Genomic DNA, 19256 nt, shown 5'->3' on the forward strand with positions numbered 1-19256 from the left:
CCTGCTCAAAGCAGGATTCACTAGATCATCTCAGACAGATGTCTGTCCAGCCTCTGTTTGAAGACGTCCATTGAAGGGGAACTCACCACCTCTCGTGGCCGCCTGTTCCACTCATTAATCACCCTAACTGTCAAAAAGTTTTTTCTAATATCTAATCTGTGTCTCCTCCCATTCAGTTTCATCCCATTGCTTCTAGTCTTTCCTTGTGCAAATGAGAATAAAGATGATCCTTCTACAATGTGACAGCCCTTGACATATTTGTAGACAGCTATTAAGTCTCCTCTCAGTCTTCTTTTTTGCAAGCTAAACATTCCCAAATCCTGCAACCGTTCCTCATAGGACATGGTTTGCAGACCAGTCACCATTCTGGTCGCTCTTCTCTGAACTTGCTCCAGTTTGTCGATGTCTTTTTTAAAATGTGGTGCCCAAAACTGTACACAGTATCCAGATGAGGTCTGACCAAAGAGGAGTAAAGACCGATAATGACTTCACGTGATCTAGACTGTATGCTTCTGTTAATACATCCCAGAATTGTATTTGCCTTTTTTGCTGCTGCATCACACTGTTGACTCATGTTCAGTCTATGATCTATTAGTATACCTAAGTCTTTTTCACATGTACTGTTGCTTAGCTCTATTCCTCCCATTCTGTATATGCTTTTTTCATTTTTATTGCCCAGATGTAGTACTTTGCATTTTTCCCTGTTAAAAACCATTCTGTTGGTTGCTGCCCACTGCTCCAGTTTATTTAGGTCTTTTTGAATCCTCTCTCTCTCTTCTCTAGTATTAGCTATCCCTCCTAGCTTTGTGTCTTCAGCAAATTTAATCAGTTTACCCTCAATTCCTTCATCTAAATCATTGATAAAGATGTTGAACAATACAGGTCCCAGGACGGAGCCCTGTGGTACCCCACTTGAGACATTCATCCAGCTGGATGTGAAGCCATTTACAACCACCCTTAGAGTCCGATCACTAAGCCAGTTATGAATCCACCTAACAGTTGCCTGGTCCATTGCATACTTGGTCATTTTTTCAATAAGGATGGTGTGAGATACTTTGTCAAATGCTTTGCTGAAGTCAAGATATACTATATCTACAGCATTTCCCTGATCCACCCAGTCAGTGATTCTGTCATAGAAGGAAATTAAGTTAGTCTGACATGACTTGTTAGTTACAAACCCATGCTGACTCTGGTTAATCACTTCATTCTTATCCATATACTTACATACATGTTGTTTAATAATTTGTTCAAAGATCTTTCCTGGTATAGAAGTCAGACTCACCGGCCTATAGTTCCCTGGGTCCACCTTCTTCCCCTTTTTGAAGATAGGAACAACATTTGCTCTTCTCCAGTCTTCTCGGACTTCTCCTGTTCTCCAAGAATTTTCAAAGATTATGGAGAGTGGTTCTAAAATTTCTTCTACGATCTCCTTCAGTACTCTGGGGTGTAATTCATCTGGACCTGGAGACTTGAACTCATTTATGTTAGCTAAATATTCCCTCACAATCTTTCTGTTTACAGATAACTTGGATTCCTCTATTCCTTTAAAAGGACAGTGAAGATAAGTTGATGTTACATTTTCTTTCTGAGAGAAAACAGATGCAAAATAGGAATTAAAAAGTTTGGCCTTCTCAACATCCTCTCTTACCATTTCTCCATTTTCATCCTGTAAAAATCCTATAGCATCTTTGACTTTTCTTTTACTTTTGACATACCCCCAAAATCCTTTTTTATTGCTTTTGACATCTCTTGCAAGCCTTAATTCATTGTCAGCTTTAGCTAACCTGATACGTGCCCTGCAGGATCTGCAGACTGCATTCTAATCTTCTTTAGATATGCCTCCCTCTTTCCATTTAATAAACATTTCTTTCTTTCTTTTTAGCATGTGTTTAAGTTCTGTGTTCATCCATCCTGGTTTCCTTAAATGCTTCCCATTCTTCCTACTTTTCGGGATTGTTAACGATTGTGCTTTGAGAATCTCATTTTTAAAAATTTCGCATCCTTCCTGGACATTTTTGTCCTTAAGGACATCCAGCCATTGGATCCCTCCTATTCTCTTTCTGAGTCTCTTAAAATCTGCCTTTCTAAAATCTAACCTTGAAGTTTGAGTCTTCACATGTCTTCCTCCTCTAGTTATCCAAAATTCTATAATAGCATGATCGCTGCCTCCTAGGGTCCCAGCCACCTTTACCTCCTCAACCATTTCCTCCTTGTTTATAAGGATTAGATCCAAAGTAGCAGATCCCCTTGTTTTCTCCCCTACCTTTTGGAAGATAAAGTTGTCAGCAAGAGAGGATAAGAATTTGCTTGACCTGTTAGTTTTACTTGAGAGAGATTCCCAACAAATGTCTGGATAGTTGAAATCTCCCATGACCACTACGTCATATTTTTTGGAGAACTTGGTCATTTGATGCATAAAGAGTTCATCCATATCTTCAGCTTGCCCAGGTGGCCTGTAGTAAATGCCTACAATGGTGTCCTTTCCGTTGTTCTCTCCTTGTATTCTTACCCAAACAGTTTCCACAGAACTCCCAGTCTCTGAAGCTTCAATCTCTGTGCAGATATACGCTTTTCTAACATACAATGCGACACCTCCTCCTCGTTTATCAAGTCTGTTTCTTGCAGATAAGTTGTATCCTTTTAGCCTTTTATTCCAATCATGTGTATCGTCCCACCAAGTTTCAGTGATTCCAATGACATCATATTCCTTTTCCTGCATTAGTAGTTCCAATTCTCCTTGTTTGTTGCCCATGCTTTGTGCATTTGTATAAAAACATTTTAGTTTGTGATTGGTTTCTCTTCCTCCCATATTTTTATTATTTAGATTGTTTTGTCTTTGTTCTTCTTTTCCACTTCCAGTAGCAGAGATCTCAATAGTATTTGTCAGCTGTATGGCTTTTTCTGGCCTTTTGCTTCCCTTCCCACATTGTTCTGGTATAAAGCTCTTCTGATGAGTGTAGCAAGGCGACTTCCAAATACATGTTTTCCAGTCTTAGTAAGGTGCACCCCATCTCTAGCAAGTAGTCCATCGTATAGGTAATTCATTCCGTGATCCAGAAATCCAAATCCTTGTTGACGGCACCATCGACGTAGCCAGTTGTTCACCTGTAGAATCTTATTCCACCTCATTGTTCCATGGCCATCCACTGGGAGGATGGATGAGAAGACCACCTGCGCTCCCAATTCTTTCACTTTCTTGCCTAAGTCTTCAAAGTCACTGCAGATGGTTTCCAGGTCCTTTCTTGCGGTGTCATTGGTCCCCACATGTATTAGCAGGAATGGGTAGTGATCTGTAGGTCTGAAGAGTCTTGATATCCTGTCAGACACATCTGTAATTTTTGCTCCTGGAAGACAGCACATTTCTCTTGAGGTTATGTCTGGTCTGCAGATAGCGGCCTCTGTTCCTCTTAACAGGGAATCCCCCATGACCACCACTCTCCGTTTTTTCTTCACAACATTCTTCTTTCTCCATCCAGGAGGATTCTGAGGGCTTACAAGGTTATTCATTGCTGGCAAAGTCTTATTTTGCTGTATTTCTTCATGGTTCTCCTGCGTGAGAGCCTGGTACTGGTTCCTGAGCAGTATGGGTGCTGACTGCCTCTCGATCCTCCGGCTTCTCGGGGTCACAGGCTTCCATTCCTCTGTTTCCTCAGGTGCAGTGAGAATTTCTTCTCTTTCTGAATCATGAAGAGATAATTCTGCTCTGTCTAAGAACTCTTCACCTTCCTTAATGATTTTCAAGGTAGTTAACCTCTCTTCTAGATTTTGCAACTTTTCCTCCAACAGGGACACAAGCTGCATTTCTGGCATGTGAAGTTTGGCTTTTCCACTGGCAAGTCTGTGAACATGTAGCAGGATATGCAGCTCACCAAATGGCTCCTGGACTCTTCCATGTTCTTATTGTTAATGTTCTGAAAACAGTGAAAAAAGCTTAAAAAAACACAGCTGTACACAGTGACTGCACCAGCAGAATAGTGAGTGCAGCTCTGGAGTATAATACAGGATGTAACTCAGGATCAGTAATGTAATGTATGTACACAGTGACTGCACCAGCAGAATAGTGAGTGCAGCTCTGGGGTATAATACAGGATGTAACTCAGGATCAGTAACGTAATGTATGTACACAGTGACTGCACCAGCAGAATAGTGAGTGCAGCTCTGGGGTATAATACAGGATGTAACTCAGGATCAGTAATGTAATGTATGTACACAGTGACTGCACCAGCAGAATAGTGAGTGCAGCTCTGGAGTATAATACAGGATGTAACTCAGGATCAGTAATGTAATGTATGTACACAGTGACTGCACCAGCAGAATAGTGAGTGCAGCTCTGGAGTATAATACAGGATGTAACTCAGGATCAGTAATGTAATGTATGTACACAGTGACTGCACCAGCAGAATAGTGAGTGCAGCTCTGGGGTATAATACAGGATGTAACTCAGGATCAGTAATGTATGTACACAGTGACTACACCAGCAGAATAGTGAGTGCAGCTCTGGAGTATAATACAGGATGTAACTCAGGATCAGTAATGTAATGTATGTACACAGTGACTGCACCAGCAGAATAGTGAGTGCAGCTCTGGAGTATAATGCAGGAGGTAACTCAGGATCAGTAATGTAATGTATGTACACAGTGACTGCACCAGCAGAATAGTGAGTGCAGCTCTGGGGTATAATACAGGATGTAACTCAGGATCAGTAACGTAATGTATGTACACAGTGACTGCACCAGCAGAATAGTGAGTGCAGCTCTGGGGTATAATACAGGATGTAACTCAGGATCAGTAATGTAATGTATGTACACAGTGACTGCACCAGCAGAATAGTGAGTGCAGCTCTGGAGTATAATACAGGATGTAACTCAGGATCAGTAATGTAATGTATGTACACAGTGACTGCACCAGCAGAATAGTGAGTGCAGCTCTGGAGTATAATACAGGATGTAACTCAGGATCAGTAATGTAATGTATGTACACAGTGACTGCACCAGCAGAATAGTGAGTGCAGCTCTGGGGTATAATACAGGATGTAACTCAGGATCAGTAATGTAATGTATGTACACAGTGACTGCACCAGCAGAATAGTGAGTGCAGCTCTGGAGTATAATACAGGATGTAACTCAGGATCAGTAATGTAATGTATGTACACAGTGACTGCACCAGCAGAATAGTGAGTGCAGCTCTGGAGTATAATACAGGATGTAACTCAGGATCAGTAATGTAATGTATGTACACAGTGACTGCACCAGCAGAATAGTGAGTGCAGCTCTGGAGTATAATACAGGATGTAACTCAGGATCAGTAATGTAATGTATGTACACAGTGACTGCACCAGCAGAATAGCGAGTACAGCTCTGGAGTATAATACAGGATGTAACTCAGGATCAGTAATGTAATGTATGTACACAGTGACTGCACCAGCAGAATAGTGAGTGCAGCTCTGGAGTATAATACAGGATGTAACTCAGGATCAGTAATGTATTTACACAGTGACTGCAGCAGAATAGTGAGTGCAGCTCTGGAGTATAATACAGGATGTAACTCAGGATCAGTAATGTATGTACACAGTAACTGCACCAGCAGAATAGTGACTGCAGCTCTGGAGTATAATACAGGATGTAACTCAGGATCAGTAATGTAATGTAATGTATGTACACAGTGACTACACCAGCAGAATAGTGAGTGCAGCTCTGGAGTATAATACAGGATGTAACTCAGGATCAGTAATGTAATGTATGTACACAGTGACTGCACCAGCAGAATAGTGAGTGCAGCTCTGGAGTATAATACAGGATGTAACTCAGGATCAGTAATGTAATGTATGTACACAGTGACTGCACCAGCAGAATAGTGAGTGCAGCTCTGGAGTATAATACAGGATGTAACTCAGGATCAGTAATGTAATGTATGTACACAGTGACTGCACCAGTAGAATAGTGAGTGCAGCTCTGGAGTATAATACAGGATGTAACTCAGGATCAGTAATGTATTTACACAGTGACTGCACCAGCAGAATAGTGAGTGCAGCTCTGGAGTATAATACAGGAGGTAACTCAGGATCAGTAATGTATGTACACAGTGACTGCACCAGCAGAATAGCGAGTACAGCTCTGGAGTATAATACAGGATGTAACTCAGGATCAGTAATGTAATGTATGTACACAGTGACTGCACCAGCAGAATAGTGAGTGCAGCTCTGGAGTATAATACAGGATGTAACTCAGGATCAGTAATGTAATGTATGTACACAGTGACTGCACCAGCAGAATAGCGAGTACAGCTCTGGAGTATAATACAGGATGTAACTCAGGATCAGTAATGTATTTACACAGTGACTGCAGCAGAATAGTGAGTGCAGCTCTGGAGTATAATACAGGATGTAACTCAGGATCAGTAATGTATGTACACAGTAACTGCACCAGCAGAATAGTGACTGCAGCTCTGGAGTATAATACAGGAGGTAACTCAGGATCAGTAATGTAATGTATGTACACAGTGACTGCACCAGCAGAATAGTGAGTGCAGCTCTGGAGTATAATACAGGATGTAACTCAGGATCAGTAATGTAATGTATGTACGCAGTGACTGCACCAGCAGAATAGTGAGTGCAGCTCTGGAGTATAATACAGGATGTAACTCAGGATCAGTAATGTAATGTATGTACACAGTGACTGCACCAGCAGAATAGGGAGTGCAGCTCTGGAGTATAATACAGGATGTAACTCAGGATCAGTAATATAATGTATGTACGCAGTGACTGCACCAGCAGAATAGTGAGTGCAGCTCTGGAGTATAATACAGGATGTAACTCAGGATCAGTAATGTATGTACACAGTGACTGCACCAGCAGAATAGTGAGCGCAGCTCTGGGGTATAATACAGGAGGTAACTCAGGATCAGTAACGTAATGTATGTACACAGTGACTGCACCAGCAGAATAGTGAGTGCAGCTCTGGGGTATAATACAGGAGGTAACTCAGGATCAGTAATGTAATGTATGTACACAGTGACTGCACCAGCAGAATAGTGAGTGCAGCTCTGGGGTATAATACAGGAGGTAACTCAGGATCAGTAATGTAATGTATGCACACAGTGACTGCTCCAGCAGAATAGTGAGTGCAGCTCTGGAGTATAATACAGGATGTAACTCAGGAACAGTAATATATGTACACAGTGACTGCACCAGCAGAATAGTGAGCGCAGCTCTGGGGTATAATACAGGAGGTAACTCAGGATCAGTAATGTAATGTATGCACACAGTGACTGCACCAGCAGAATAGTGAGTGCAGCTCTGGAGGATAATAAAGGATGTTATTTGGGGATGACTGCCCACCAGCAGATTTAGCTCTTTTTGCCGGCTGTAGTTCTTCTTGTTGAACACTAGGTGGTGCCCTCTTACCACGTTTTCCTGTAGACATTGCAGGTCGTTCTGTGTTGGGTCACAACCTGTTTCATGGAAACTTGTAGCTTATATAGAACCATGGAGAAGGCAACAGAGGGATGAGCAGCAGAGCTGGCCTGGGGGCTGCAGAGCGTTCCTCCCGTGTCAGGATCAGCGCTGCCTCCTTTTTCTGACATTTGCTCAAAATGTTCTTTTCTTGTGAATCTAAGCCTCGGATTTATCTGGAAATGTCGCTTCATGGTAATGAGGTGCAGAGCTCCCTGCGTCCTCCTCTGCCAAGATAATTCCCATCCTCGTCACTACTACTGGCCGCGCCGTGCGCCCCCTCTCTCTCGGGCCCCCTGGGTGCGCCGTGCACCCCCCTCTCTCTCGGGCCCCCTGGGTGCGCCGTGCACCCCCCTCTCTCTCGGGCCCCCTGGGTGCGCCGTGCGCCCCCCTCTCTCTCGGGCCCCCTGGGTGCGCCGTGCACCCCCCTCTCTCTCGGGCCCCCTGGGTGCGCCGTGCGCCCCCCTCTCTCTCGGGCCCCCTGGGTGCGCCGTGCGCCCCCCTCTCTCTCGGGCCCCCTGGGTGCGCCGTGCACCCCCCTCTCTCTCGGGCCCTCTGGGTGCGCCGTGCACCCCCCTCTCTCTCGGGCCCCCTGGGTGCGCCGTGCGCCCCCCTCTCTCTCGGGCTCCCTGGGTGCGCCGTGCGCCCCCCTTTCTCTCGGGCCCCCTGGGTGCGCCGTGCGCCCCCTCTCTCTCGGGCCCCCTGGGTGCGCCGTGCACCCCCCTCTCTCTCGGGCCCCCTGGGTGTGCCGTGCACCCCCCTCTCTCTCGGGCCCTCTGGGTGCGCCGTGCACCCCCCTCTCTCTCGGGCCCCCTGGGTGCGCCGTGCGCCCCCCTCTCTCTCGGGCTCCCTGGGTGCGCCGTGCGCCCCCCTCTCTCTCGGGCCCCCTGGGTGCGCCGTGCACCCCCCTCTCTCTCGGGCCCCCTGGGTGCGCCGTGCGCCCCCCTCTCTCTCGGGCCCTCTGGGTGCGCCGTGCACCCCCCTCTCTCTCGGGCCCCCTGGGTGCGCCGTGCGCCCCCCTCTCTCTCGGGCCCCCTGGGTGCGCCGTGCACCCCCCTCTCTCTCGGGCCCTCTGGGTGCGCCGTGCGCCCCCCTCTCTCTCGGGCTCCCTGGGTGCGCCGTGCGCCCCCCTCTCTCTCGGGCTCCCTGGGTGCGCCGTGCGCCCCCCTCTCTCTCGGGCCCCCTGGGTGCGCCGTGCGCCCCCCTCTCTCTCGGGCCCCCTGGGTGCGCCGTGCGCCCCCCTCTCTCTCGGGCCCCCTGGGTGCGCCGTGCGCCCCCCTCTCTCTCGGGCCCCCTGGGTGCGCCGTGCGCCCCCCTCTCTCTCGGGCCCCCTGGGTGCGCCGTGCGCCCCCCTCTCTCTCGGGCTCCCTGGGTGCGCCGTGCGCCCCCCTCTCTCTCGGGCCCCCTGGGTGCGCCGTGCGCCCCCCTCTCTCTCGGGCTCCCTGGGTGCGCCGTGCGCCCCCCTCTCTCTCGGGCTCCCTGGGTGCGCCGTGCGCCCCCCTCTCTCTCGGGCTCCCTGGGTGCGCCGTGCGCCCCCCTCTCTCTCGGGCCCCCTGGGTGCGCCGTGCGCCCCCCTCTCTCTCGGGCCCCCTGGGTGCGCCGTGCGCCCCCCTCTCTCTCGGGCCCCCTGGGTGCGCCGTGCTGTTTTCTCTGCAGAGGAGATGCGTCCGGACTCCGGAGGAGCCGCCTCCATCCAGGTGTCCATCTCGGGGGTCACTGCAGACAGAGCGGAGGTCTCGCTGTACGGATCACGTTCTGTGCCGCCTTCATCTGCTGCTGAAATCCTCTGTGCTGCTGGGGACCTGCTCCTTCTGCCATGTAGCGGTTTGTGGCCTCCTCTAACAGCTGTAATACTCTGTGCTGCTGTGGTGGCTGCTGCTGATCTGTGTCGGAGGCTGTGCACACAGATAACTCTGCCGCTGTGCGCTGCTCACCTCCCCCCGGACTTGTCTATTGTCTGCTGTTGTCATCCTGTGCACACAGACATTACATGGCCGCCTGCTACTCCGTTATCAGCCGGCCGGGCGGCGTTTGCGGGCCCTGGGACGGCCGGACGGCGTTTGCGGGCCCTGGGACGGCCGGACGGCGTTTGCGGGCCCTGGGACGGCCGGGCCATGTCTTGCATTAACCCTTCAGTCCCGTGTTTAGCATTGCGCCTGCTGAGCGCTGCTCCGGGGTCGGTTGACCGTGGTCTCCTGCTCTCAATGTGAGTTTCCTGAAATTGAACTAATTGGATTAGAGGGTCCACATTTCAATCAGGTGACGGATGGGATTACGGTGATCCGTGGCCCCAGGGCCGCTCTGCTGGCAGTCTGGGCTAATGGGATGTGACACGGCTCTGCCGCCCTCCCAGCTGCCAGCGACAGGCGCCCTTTATCAATGAGCAGCCATGGTGACATGCTGAATTCTCCATCCTGCGGTCTACACCCCCTCCCTCCATATGTGGGGCATGTGAAGTGTAAGCTCTGTGGGTGACAAGGGGTTACACCCACTCCCCATCCTGAGGTCACATGACCTTACTGCATCTCTGGATCCCCTCTGGCACCAGCTCCTAAATCACGTCCAATAAGGCAGCAGCGCCCTGCTTGCCGCGTTGCTCGTCGGCGCCCTGCTTGCCGCGTTGCTCGTCGGCGCCCTGCTTGCCGCGTTGCTCGTCGGCGCCCTGCTTGCCGCGTTGCTCGTCGGCGCCCTGCTTGCTGCGTCGCTCGTCTTGCAGGGGAAGAGGGGGTTATAATTATCTGGTGTGCGGGGGAGGGAGTTATCGTGACGGCCGGTGTCCGTTAGCTCATGTCTGTGCCGTGGCCACTGGGGCCGGTATTCGGAGGGACCCGCACCCCTAATTCTCTTGCTTCGCGCTTCTCCCGTTCTTTGACTTGACTTCCGATCCAATGACTTAAACCATTTCTCTCTCATTAGTGGCAGCTGCTGCAGAACCTCGTCCCCTGATTAGTGGTGTGAACACAGATCAATAGCGCTCGCTGTGCGGCTGGAAGGAGACAGCGCCGCTCCTCTGTAATGAGTCTCCTGGAGCCGCGCTGCTGACTAATTGCTGTGCCGGGGCGCGGGGCACGCAGTGCCGGCGGGGGCCGGGGATTATCGAGCGCGGTGATTGCCGCTCGCTGCCTCCTCTCTGTAATTGGCTTTTATTTCTAATGTCTCTATAATTGGTAAACATTTTACTTTCATCGTCTGCTGGGAACGTGCGAGAGACCATCAGGGAGACGTCTGTGACCGACTGCCTCCAGTGTGAGGAGCCGCCCGAGCTGTGAATACAATGCTAGACATATAGTGAGGACTGACACAGGGAATGGTCCATTGCTCTGCTCCCCGCGCCGTCTGCTCCCCGCGCCGTCTGCTCCCCGCCGCACTCGTTAATGATGACTAATGTCTCCTCTTCTGTTACAGGTGGAGCTCGTTAAAGGAACATCGCAAAACATTGGCCTGGTAATGGTGCAGGCGAGGGACGGGGAGTCTGGACACGTCTGTGTGGAGACGGTGACGCCGAACTCTCCCGCTGCCGGAGCAGATCTGAAGAAAGGCGACCGGCTAATTGCAATAGGAGGTGAGAGGAGCCTAGACCACCCTGCAAATGCCTATCCTCCAGTCACCCCCAGAGCTGCAGTCACTATTCTGCCAATACATTGTGTATTTTGCTGTTCACCCGTCATTAGTCCACGTGCCACTCTCTCACCCTCGTTATCCCTATCCACGTGCCACTCTCACCCTCGTTATCCCTATCCACGTGCCACTCTCACCCTCGTTATCCCTATCCACGTGCCACTCTCTCACCCTCGTTATCCCTATCCACGTGCCACTCTCTCACCCTCGTTATCCCTATCCACGTGCCACTCTCACCCTCGTTATCCCTATCCACGTGCCACTCTCTCACCCTCGTTATCCCTATCCACGTGCCACTCTCTCACCCTCGTTATCCCTATCCACGTGCCACTCTCTCACCCTCGTTATCCCTATCCACGTGCCACTCTCTCACCCTCGTTATCCCTATCCACGTGCCACTCTCTCACCCTCGTTATCCCTATCCACGTGCCACTCTCTCACCCTCGTTATCCCTATCCACGTGCCACTCTCTCACCCTCGTTATCCCTATCCACGTGCCACTCTCTCACCCTCGTTATCCCTATCCACGTGCCACTCTCTCACCCTCGTTATCCCTATCCACGTGCCACTCTCACCCTTCGTTATCCGTATCCACGTGCCACTCTCACCCTTCGTTATCCGTATCCACGTGCCACTCTCTCACCCTCGTTATCCGTATCCACGTGCCACTCTCTCACCCTCGTTATCCGTATCCACGTGCCACTCTCTCACCCTTCGTTATCCCTATCCACGTGCCACTCTCTCACCCTCGCTATCCCTATCCGCGTTGCCACTCTCTCACCCTCGTTATCCATATCCACGTGCCGCTCTCTCACCCTCGTTATCCGTATCCACGTGCCGCTCTCTCACCCTCGTTATCCCTATCCACGTGCCACTCACCCTCGTTATCCCTATCCACGTGCCGCTCTCTCACCCTCGTTATCCGTATCCACGTGCCGCTCTCTCACCCTCGTTATCCGTATCCACGTGCCGCTCTCTCACCCTCGTTATCCCTATCCGCGTTGCCACTCTCTCACCCTCGCTATCCCTATCCGCGTTGCCACTCTCTCACCCTCGCTATCCCTATCCGCGTTGCCACTCTCTCACCCTCGCTATCCCTATCCGCGTTGCCACTCTCTCACCCTCGCTATCCCTATCCGCGTTGCCACTCTCTCACCCTCGTTATCCGTATCCGCGTTGCCACTCTCTCACCCTCGTTATCCGTATCCACGTGCCACTCTCTCACCCTCGTTATCCGTATCCACGTGCCACTCTCACCCTTCGTTATCCCTATCTACGTGCCACTCTCTCACCCTCGCTATCCCTATCCGCGTTGCCACTCTCTCACCCTCGTTATCCGTATCCACGTGCCACTCTCTCACCCTCGTTATCCCTATCCACGTGCCACTCTCTCACCCTTCGTTATCCCTATCCACGTGCCACTCTCTCACCCTCGCTATCCCTATCCGCGTTGCCCAGTTCTTGGTATTAATATTCAGTTCTGTCTCCACAGACATCAAGGTCACGTCTTCAGTTCAGGCTTCAAAACTCATCAAACAGGCTGGAGACCGAGTGCTGCTGTTCTACGAGAGGCCAGTGGGTCAGAACCAGAGCGGTTCGGGGCCACAGGAGAACGTGGGGCCGCTGGACGACTCTACTTTCCCTCAGACGTTTGATGAGGACTCCACCAGTCCGCTTGTGGACCCGGAAGCCCGAGAGTTAGACTCTGAGTTTGAGGACTTGGCTTGTGAAGTGAAACCTGCGGCGGGGAGTAAAGATGACATATTCCTGCCTGTAAATCAGAGCCCCAAACGTCTTGTTGGAAACCTCTCTACTAAGTCCCTGGGGTCCATCTCTCCCATCCTGAGTCGGAAGCCAAATCCAGCAGGTTCTCAAACTACGTCGAAGGTTCAAACCAAAGTGGGGAAATTGAGCGCCCCAGAGACCCAGGAGCCACCTCAGCTACACAGAACATCATCCGGATCTGGAAACAAGCCCCCAGTGCCCCCAAGACCTCAAGTCAAACTTACCTTAACCACCTGTGACGCTCCCAACACTGTAGACTTGAACGACGCCTTGGTAGAGAAACCGGACAAAGCTGCTCCACCCTCTGTGAATGGTGAGAAGGTGACAGAGAAGCCTCCAAAATCTACAGATCTGGCAGAAGAACCAATATCCCAGAAACCCAACTCCATTAAGCCGGATCCTGCTAAAGACAAGACATCTGAAAGCTCCACCAGTACAAAAGACAGCTCCGAGGACCAGCAAGTGTGGGAGTCACCGGAAACACCGTACCGGAGTCGTCAGGGGCGTTGGCCAAGGGCTTCTTGTATATTTGATGTAGAAAACCACCACCGATACCTGAATGTAGCCCTCTGGTGCAGGGACTCTTACAAGACCGGAAGTCTTTGCTGCGTTGGTCACGTCAGTATCAAACTTGAAGATATTTCCTTAGAGTGTCTTTCCATGTCCTCTCTGGAGTTTCTAACTAGCTATAAGCTGAATCCCCCCGAACCCAAGGTGTCCGTCAGCAGAACGGCCCTGAGGAGCTTGAGTATGCATAAGGGCTTCAATGAGAAATTCTGCTATGGAGACATCACCTTAAGCTTCAAATATCTGCTGGAAGGAGAGTCCGAGACCTCCAGTATCCAACAGGAGAAGGAGAAGGACAGCAGCTTCAACGAGGACCTGGCCATGCTTCAGAAAGATGAGGTTCTGCTGGCCCCGGCCACTTCCTCTGAATCCAAACATAACTTTCAAGATACTCAGTTCCAGAATTCCACCCTGTGCGACCATTGTAAGAGAAAGGTCTGGACGAAGGCCGCCTCGCAGTGCATGATCTGTGGCTACGTCTGCCATAAGAAATGTCAAGAGAAATGTCTGGCAGAGAACCCATACTGTCAATCCCTGGAGAAGAGGGTCGACCTCGAATCCAAATCTCTTGGAACCAGAACGACTGGCATCACGCGGCATATCATCAACACCAGTTCTCGCCTATTGAACTTACGACAAGCCCCTAAGACGAGGCAGCCCGAGCAAGGCGGCTGCGATCTGGTTGAGCCCTCGCCAAAGCAAACGCCCAACACTTCTGACAACGAGAGCAGTGACACGGAAACTGGTGGAGCTGGCAGCCCTTCCAAACGGCCGGGAAGTGCCTCCGGAAAACTGCTGCGCAAGGAGGGGGGTCTGGACGACAGTGTGTTCATCGCGGTCAAAGAGATCGGTCGAGATCTATACCGAGGTTTGCCAACAGATGAGCGGATCCAGAAGCTGGAGTTCATGCTGGATAAGCTCCAGAATGAGATCGATCAGGAGCTGGAACATAATAATTCTCTCGTGAAGGAAGAGCGAGAAACGGCAGACAGCCGGAGGAAAGTCCTGATAGCAGCAGCGCTGGCCAAATCCGGAGAACGGCTGCAGGCGCTGACGCTGCTCATGATCCATTACCGGGCAGGAATCGAGGACATTGAGTCGCTGGAAAACTCCTCTCTGGCTCATCCCAGAAAAATGCCACCATATGAGGAAGAGTCCATGGCCGTCTCTGAAGCTGCCGATAATGAGGATGAAGATGCTTCTCTTGACCAGAGAGAACCATTGAACGATCCCTTAGAGGAGAACCCGCTCGACTCACCGGAGCTGGAGTGAAGGACTTATCGCTGCTCCCCGCCACGTGTACCTCGCCGCCGCTCCCCGCGCCCCGCCACGTGTACCTCGCCGCCGCGCCCCGCCACGTGTACCTCGCCGCCGCTCCCCGCGCCCCGCCACGTGTACCACGCCGCCGCTCCCCGCGCCCCGCCACGTGTACCTCGCCGCCGCTCCCCGCGCCCCGCCACGTGTACCTCGCCGCCGCTCCCCGCGCCCCGCCACGTGTACCTCGCCGCCGCTCCCCGCGCCCCGCCACGTGTACCTCGCCGCCGCTCCCCGCGCCCCGCCACGTGTACCTCGCCGCCGCTCCCCGCGCCCCGCCACGTGTACCTCGCCGCCGCTCCCCGCCACGTGTACCTCGCCGCCGCTCCCCGCCACGTGTACCTCGCCGCCGCTCCCCGCCACGTGTACCTCGCCGCCGCTCCCCGCCACGTGTACCTCGCCGCCGCGCCCCGCCACGTGTACCTCGCCGCCGCGCCCCGCCACGTGTACCTCGCCGCCGCGCCCCGCCACGTGTACCTCGCCGCCGCGCCCCGCCACGTGTACCTCGCCGCCGCGCCCCGCCACGTGTACCTCGCCGCCGCGCCCCGCCACGTGTACCTCGCCGCCGCGCCCCGCCACGTGTACCTCGCCGCCGCGCCCCGCCACGTGTACCTCGCCGCCGCGCCACGTGTACCGCGCCCCGCCACGTGTACCTCGCCGCCGCGCCCCGCCACGTGTACCTCGCCGCCGCGCCCCGCCACGTGTACCTCGCCGCCGCGCCCCGCCACTCCACCACGTTGCGTTGTATAGCGGGGTCACTGCTGTGTGGGGGTCGTTGTTGGCAGGAAGGGATGTTCTCTGCAATCACATGACAAGGACTCGTTCTAGGCCGAATGTTTGCTGCTCCACCACCGCGGATGTCCGTTTTTCTCTTCTTTTGTAGCCGCCATTTTGTATGAATGTTTGTTTAATGTGAAAGTTGTTTTTCTTTGGAAATATTCCATTTTTGGGGTGTTGTGGTGGAGGGGCGTGAAGACTTGTGCTAATCCTTTGCTGGCAGAGGAAGCTATAATCTGACGGCTGTGATGTACAGTATTGTAGACTGTCTTCCCCGCTGTATGACAATACCAAAGATGGCTCCATTGTGTAGAGACGAGCGGCCCTGTCCCAGCGCCGTAACGAGGGCTCGTGCTGGTGTCACGCACGTCCAACCAACGCGTCCCGACCACATATCACATGGCCCACCGCTCCTCGGCCCACTCACTGGAGGATCTCGGTAGACGAATGACCACGTGGGGAGTATATTCTGCACCCCATCATGTACCTCTACCGCACCGCTCCTCCATCACGGCAGCCCCCTACTTCATGAACGTTTGCACAGATTTAGCGAATATGCACCGAGGGACCCAGGCGCGAGCTGCGCTTTTATTTGCATGTCGTGTCTGAATGACTTTCTGCCAAGTACATTTTTGTGTGAGAAGGATTTTATTTTTTCCACGTCGGCCATCACCAGAAACGTGGATGGCGCCAGCTCCAGTCAACGCCGACTCGTTTTATGTCGCTAGTAGCCGTTCCAATGTGCGTTCACTCCACCTGTTCACAAATATGATACTGCGCCGAGGCGGTGGTCCCGGAGGCGCGGTGGTCCCGGAGGCAAGTCCGGTGTGCTGGTGCTTCTGGTGGGGCGGTCTGCTGCTTTTGGACTGACTCGGGGGGGCTCTGCTGCGGCGAGGGGGCCTCACATTATGTGCAATCGTTGCCGCATTACTGTAGACTCGCGCCAGTGGCCGGATTATAAGAAATCTCATAGCCATTCCTGAAAATGACCCAAAAAATGTGGGGGGCAGCAGCTCCTGTCCCGGCAGCGGTGGACTGCAGCTCGAGACCCCAGAGACCCCGCAGCTGTTCACTGACGCCATCTTTGCTTGATGAGCCATAATAGATGAAAGTCATGAGCAGGCGTTTGGGTGTGTGGGGGGCACCCCTGGGTCTGTATGTTGGGGGGTCCCCTGGGTGTGTGTGTGTTGGGGGGCAGCTTTTGGGGATCTCCATTGATGATTTGTGCAATGTCTGCGCTCTTGGCCATGCACCAAGTACAAGCTGAGCCGCCGGTCTGGGGGGCTATAATGCTTCCTCCGCCTCCACAGAATATGAAGGTGATTGTGATTTTTTTTTTTCTAAATTTGTATTCTACTGAAAATTGAATTCTATGCACAATAAATACGACCTGTCACTTTAAGAAGGGTCCAGCCGCCCTGGATGGTTGTGGCCGATGGGACCGTGCGCTCCAGATGGCGCTCTGCGGGGCGGAGGCCTGCTGCTGCTCTTGTGCGCTGCAGCGGGTTCTGGTTTTGCAGAGCGGCCTCCGTGTGCCTCCTCCATCATGACCAGCTCTGTACACAAGGTGATTACTGTCGCAGCGACCGCTATAATCAGCTCTGAGAGCGTCATGATCGGCTGTTTTCTTATTTTGCATCATCGTCCTTTCCCCGTGACCCTGTGACTTTGCCTCCGGCTGAACAGTACAGGCGGCTTCATGCCGGCATCGATTGCAGGTGGAGATTCTTCTCTCCGGAGTTGGTGGCATTATACTCGGTGATCTTCCTGATCGGAGCCGTAATTGGCTTGTAGAGGGCTAATGCCAAGAAATACATTGCCACAGAATAATAATAATCATCTTTTTATTTATATAGCGCCAACATATTCCGCAGCGCTTTACGATTCAGACAATTTACAGACATTATGATCACTGTCCCCACTGGGGCTCACAATCTACATTCCCTATCGGTCTTTGGAGTGTGGGAGGAAACCGGAGAACCTACAAACTCCTTGCAGATGTTGTCCTTGGTAGGATTTGAACCCAGGACCCCAGCGCCGCAAGGCTGCAATGCTAACCACTGACCACCATGCTGCTTTCTTTGCTCCACTTCTCACCTAGACTGCGTCTCTGACTACGCTACACCACCTCCCTTCTGCTACCGCCCATCTGATCCTCGGCTCTGCCGGTGCCGCCCCGCCTCCCTCCTGCTACCGCCAATCTGATCCTCGGCTCTGCCGGTGCCGCCCCGCCTCCCTCCTGCTACCGCCGATCTGATCCTCGGCTCTGCCGGTGCCGCCTCGCCTCCCTCCTGCCACCACCGATCTGATCCTCGGCTCTGCCGGTGCCGCCCTTCCTCCCTCCTGCTACCGCTGGTGTGATCCTCGGCTCTGCCGGTGCCGCCCCGCCTCCTCTACACCACTTTCATATGTCGGCTTCTTCTCACGCCTCCTCTCAATCGGCTGTTTGGCTTCAATCAGTGCATCTTGTCCTTTCCCCTCCTCAGCCATACTCCGCCCCACTGCACCTTGTCTGATGGCTGCTCGGCCATGGCTTCGCTCGGTCGGTCTGTGTCCCTTGTGTCCGGTTTTAATCCTCACCACGTCCGCTCGTTGGCATAGTTGGTCTGGTGTAGGACCGCTCCTGCGGCGTACATGTTAGGAGGGTCCTAGCTTTGGCTGGCTTTTGGTGCATTGATGGTCTTGGCCAGTTTCTTGCTCTGCGGTCCGTGCCCAGTATAGCGATCACGTGGCTCTATCAGTATAAATGTAGGGAGTGGGGCCGGTTGTGTACGATGCGTGACCTTTCTTCCTGCTGTATGTGCACCTTGTACAGCTTAGACTTTGTGTCTTCCGACATCTATGGACCATTCTCGTGTCCTCACATTCCACGTGCCCTGCGGCAGCGGCGGCATTAATCCTGTAGACGTGTCATGAGGAGCGGCAGTGGAACCGGCGGATGATTCAATGCTGCTAATTCCATATCTCTTTTGTAAAATGCAGAATATATGTAGTGCAATATTTTTCTATACAGGGAGGGAAGATAACGGGATCTGTCAGGGAAGCGTCACACATGAGTCCGACTGCAGCCGAGGTTCCTGGGATGAACTGGAAGAGTCTGTATAAACTTTCCAATGATGCTGTAATGTACATACTGTAGCTTCCATAATAAAAACATGGCAGGATGCACTGTGCCGCGTGCGCTCATTAACCCCTCTGCTGTGATTGCAGCAGATGGAGATTCCCAGAAGTCAACAAGGTCATTGCAGGTGTTGGTGGTGAAGCCTCAGGTACACTCCCGTACAACCATGGTGTAGCCACTGTACCTACCTCCAATAAGTAAATAGAGTTAGCGTCAGGGCCCCTTTAAATTGCTTCCTCCTAAGAAGTCCTAGATTACAGCTGTTCTTGAGGCTGACATGGCTCCTGATCATCAGTTATAGCCAATGATCCTGAATCCATGGAAAGTGGAGTCCTACAGAAACAGCTGTCATGGCTCTGTACATCAGGGCTGGAATAGCTGAAGCTCCTGGAGCGGATCGTCCATCCAAGGAGAAACTACTGAAAAAGAGCAAAGCGTGAGCTGATGAGCCTGTGGAGATGGAGGTAAAGGATGGAAAAGTCAAGATTCATAACATCAGATGTGCAGTGGACTGGAAGCTAAAAAGAAAGTACCGGTGCGCTGAGCGGAGGTGGTACCGGAGCGGGGGAGGGGACTATTCTGGACCAGGTAGTGCACCGGCGATCGTCGTGGTCTAGAGCTGAA

At 52.4% G+C, this 19256-nt stretch overlaps 1 protein-coding gene across 1 annotated transcript in view; it reads left to right on the forward strand.

Moving 5' to 3' along the window:
• PDZD8 (PDZ domain containing 8) overlaps window positions 1-18675 on the forward strand; it is a 40974-nt gene extending 22299 nt beyond the window's left edge. Inside the window, exons 4-5 of the mRNA XM_073684605.1 lie at window positions 10856-11012; window positions 12561-18675. Coding sequence (XP_073540706.1) covers window positions 10856-11012; window positions 12561-14692 — 2289 coding nt within the window. The 3' untranslated portion in view covers window positions 14693-18675. The remainder of the gene's footprint in view (window positions 1-10855; window positions 11013-12560) is intronic.
• The last annotated feature ends 581 nt before the right edge of the window (window positions 18676-19256 follow it).

This window comes from Phyllobates terribilis, unplaced genomic scaffold (genome assembly GCF_046119375.1).
Source record: "Phyllobates terribilis strain yellow unplaced genomic scaffold, ASM4611937v1 Scaffold_5__5_contigs__length_657084704, whole genome shotgun sequence".
NCBI lineage: Eukaryota > Metazoa > Chordata > Amphibia > Anura > Dendrobatidae > Phyllobates > Phyllobates terribilis.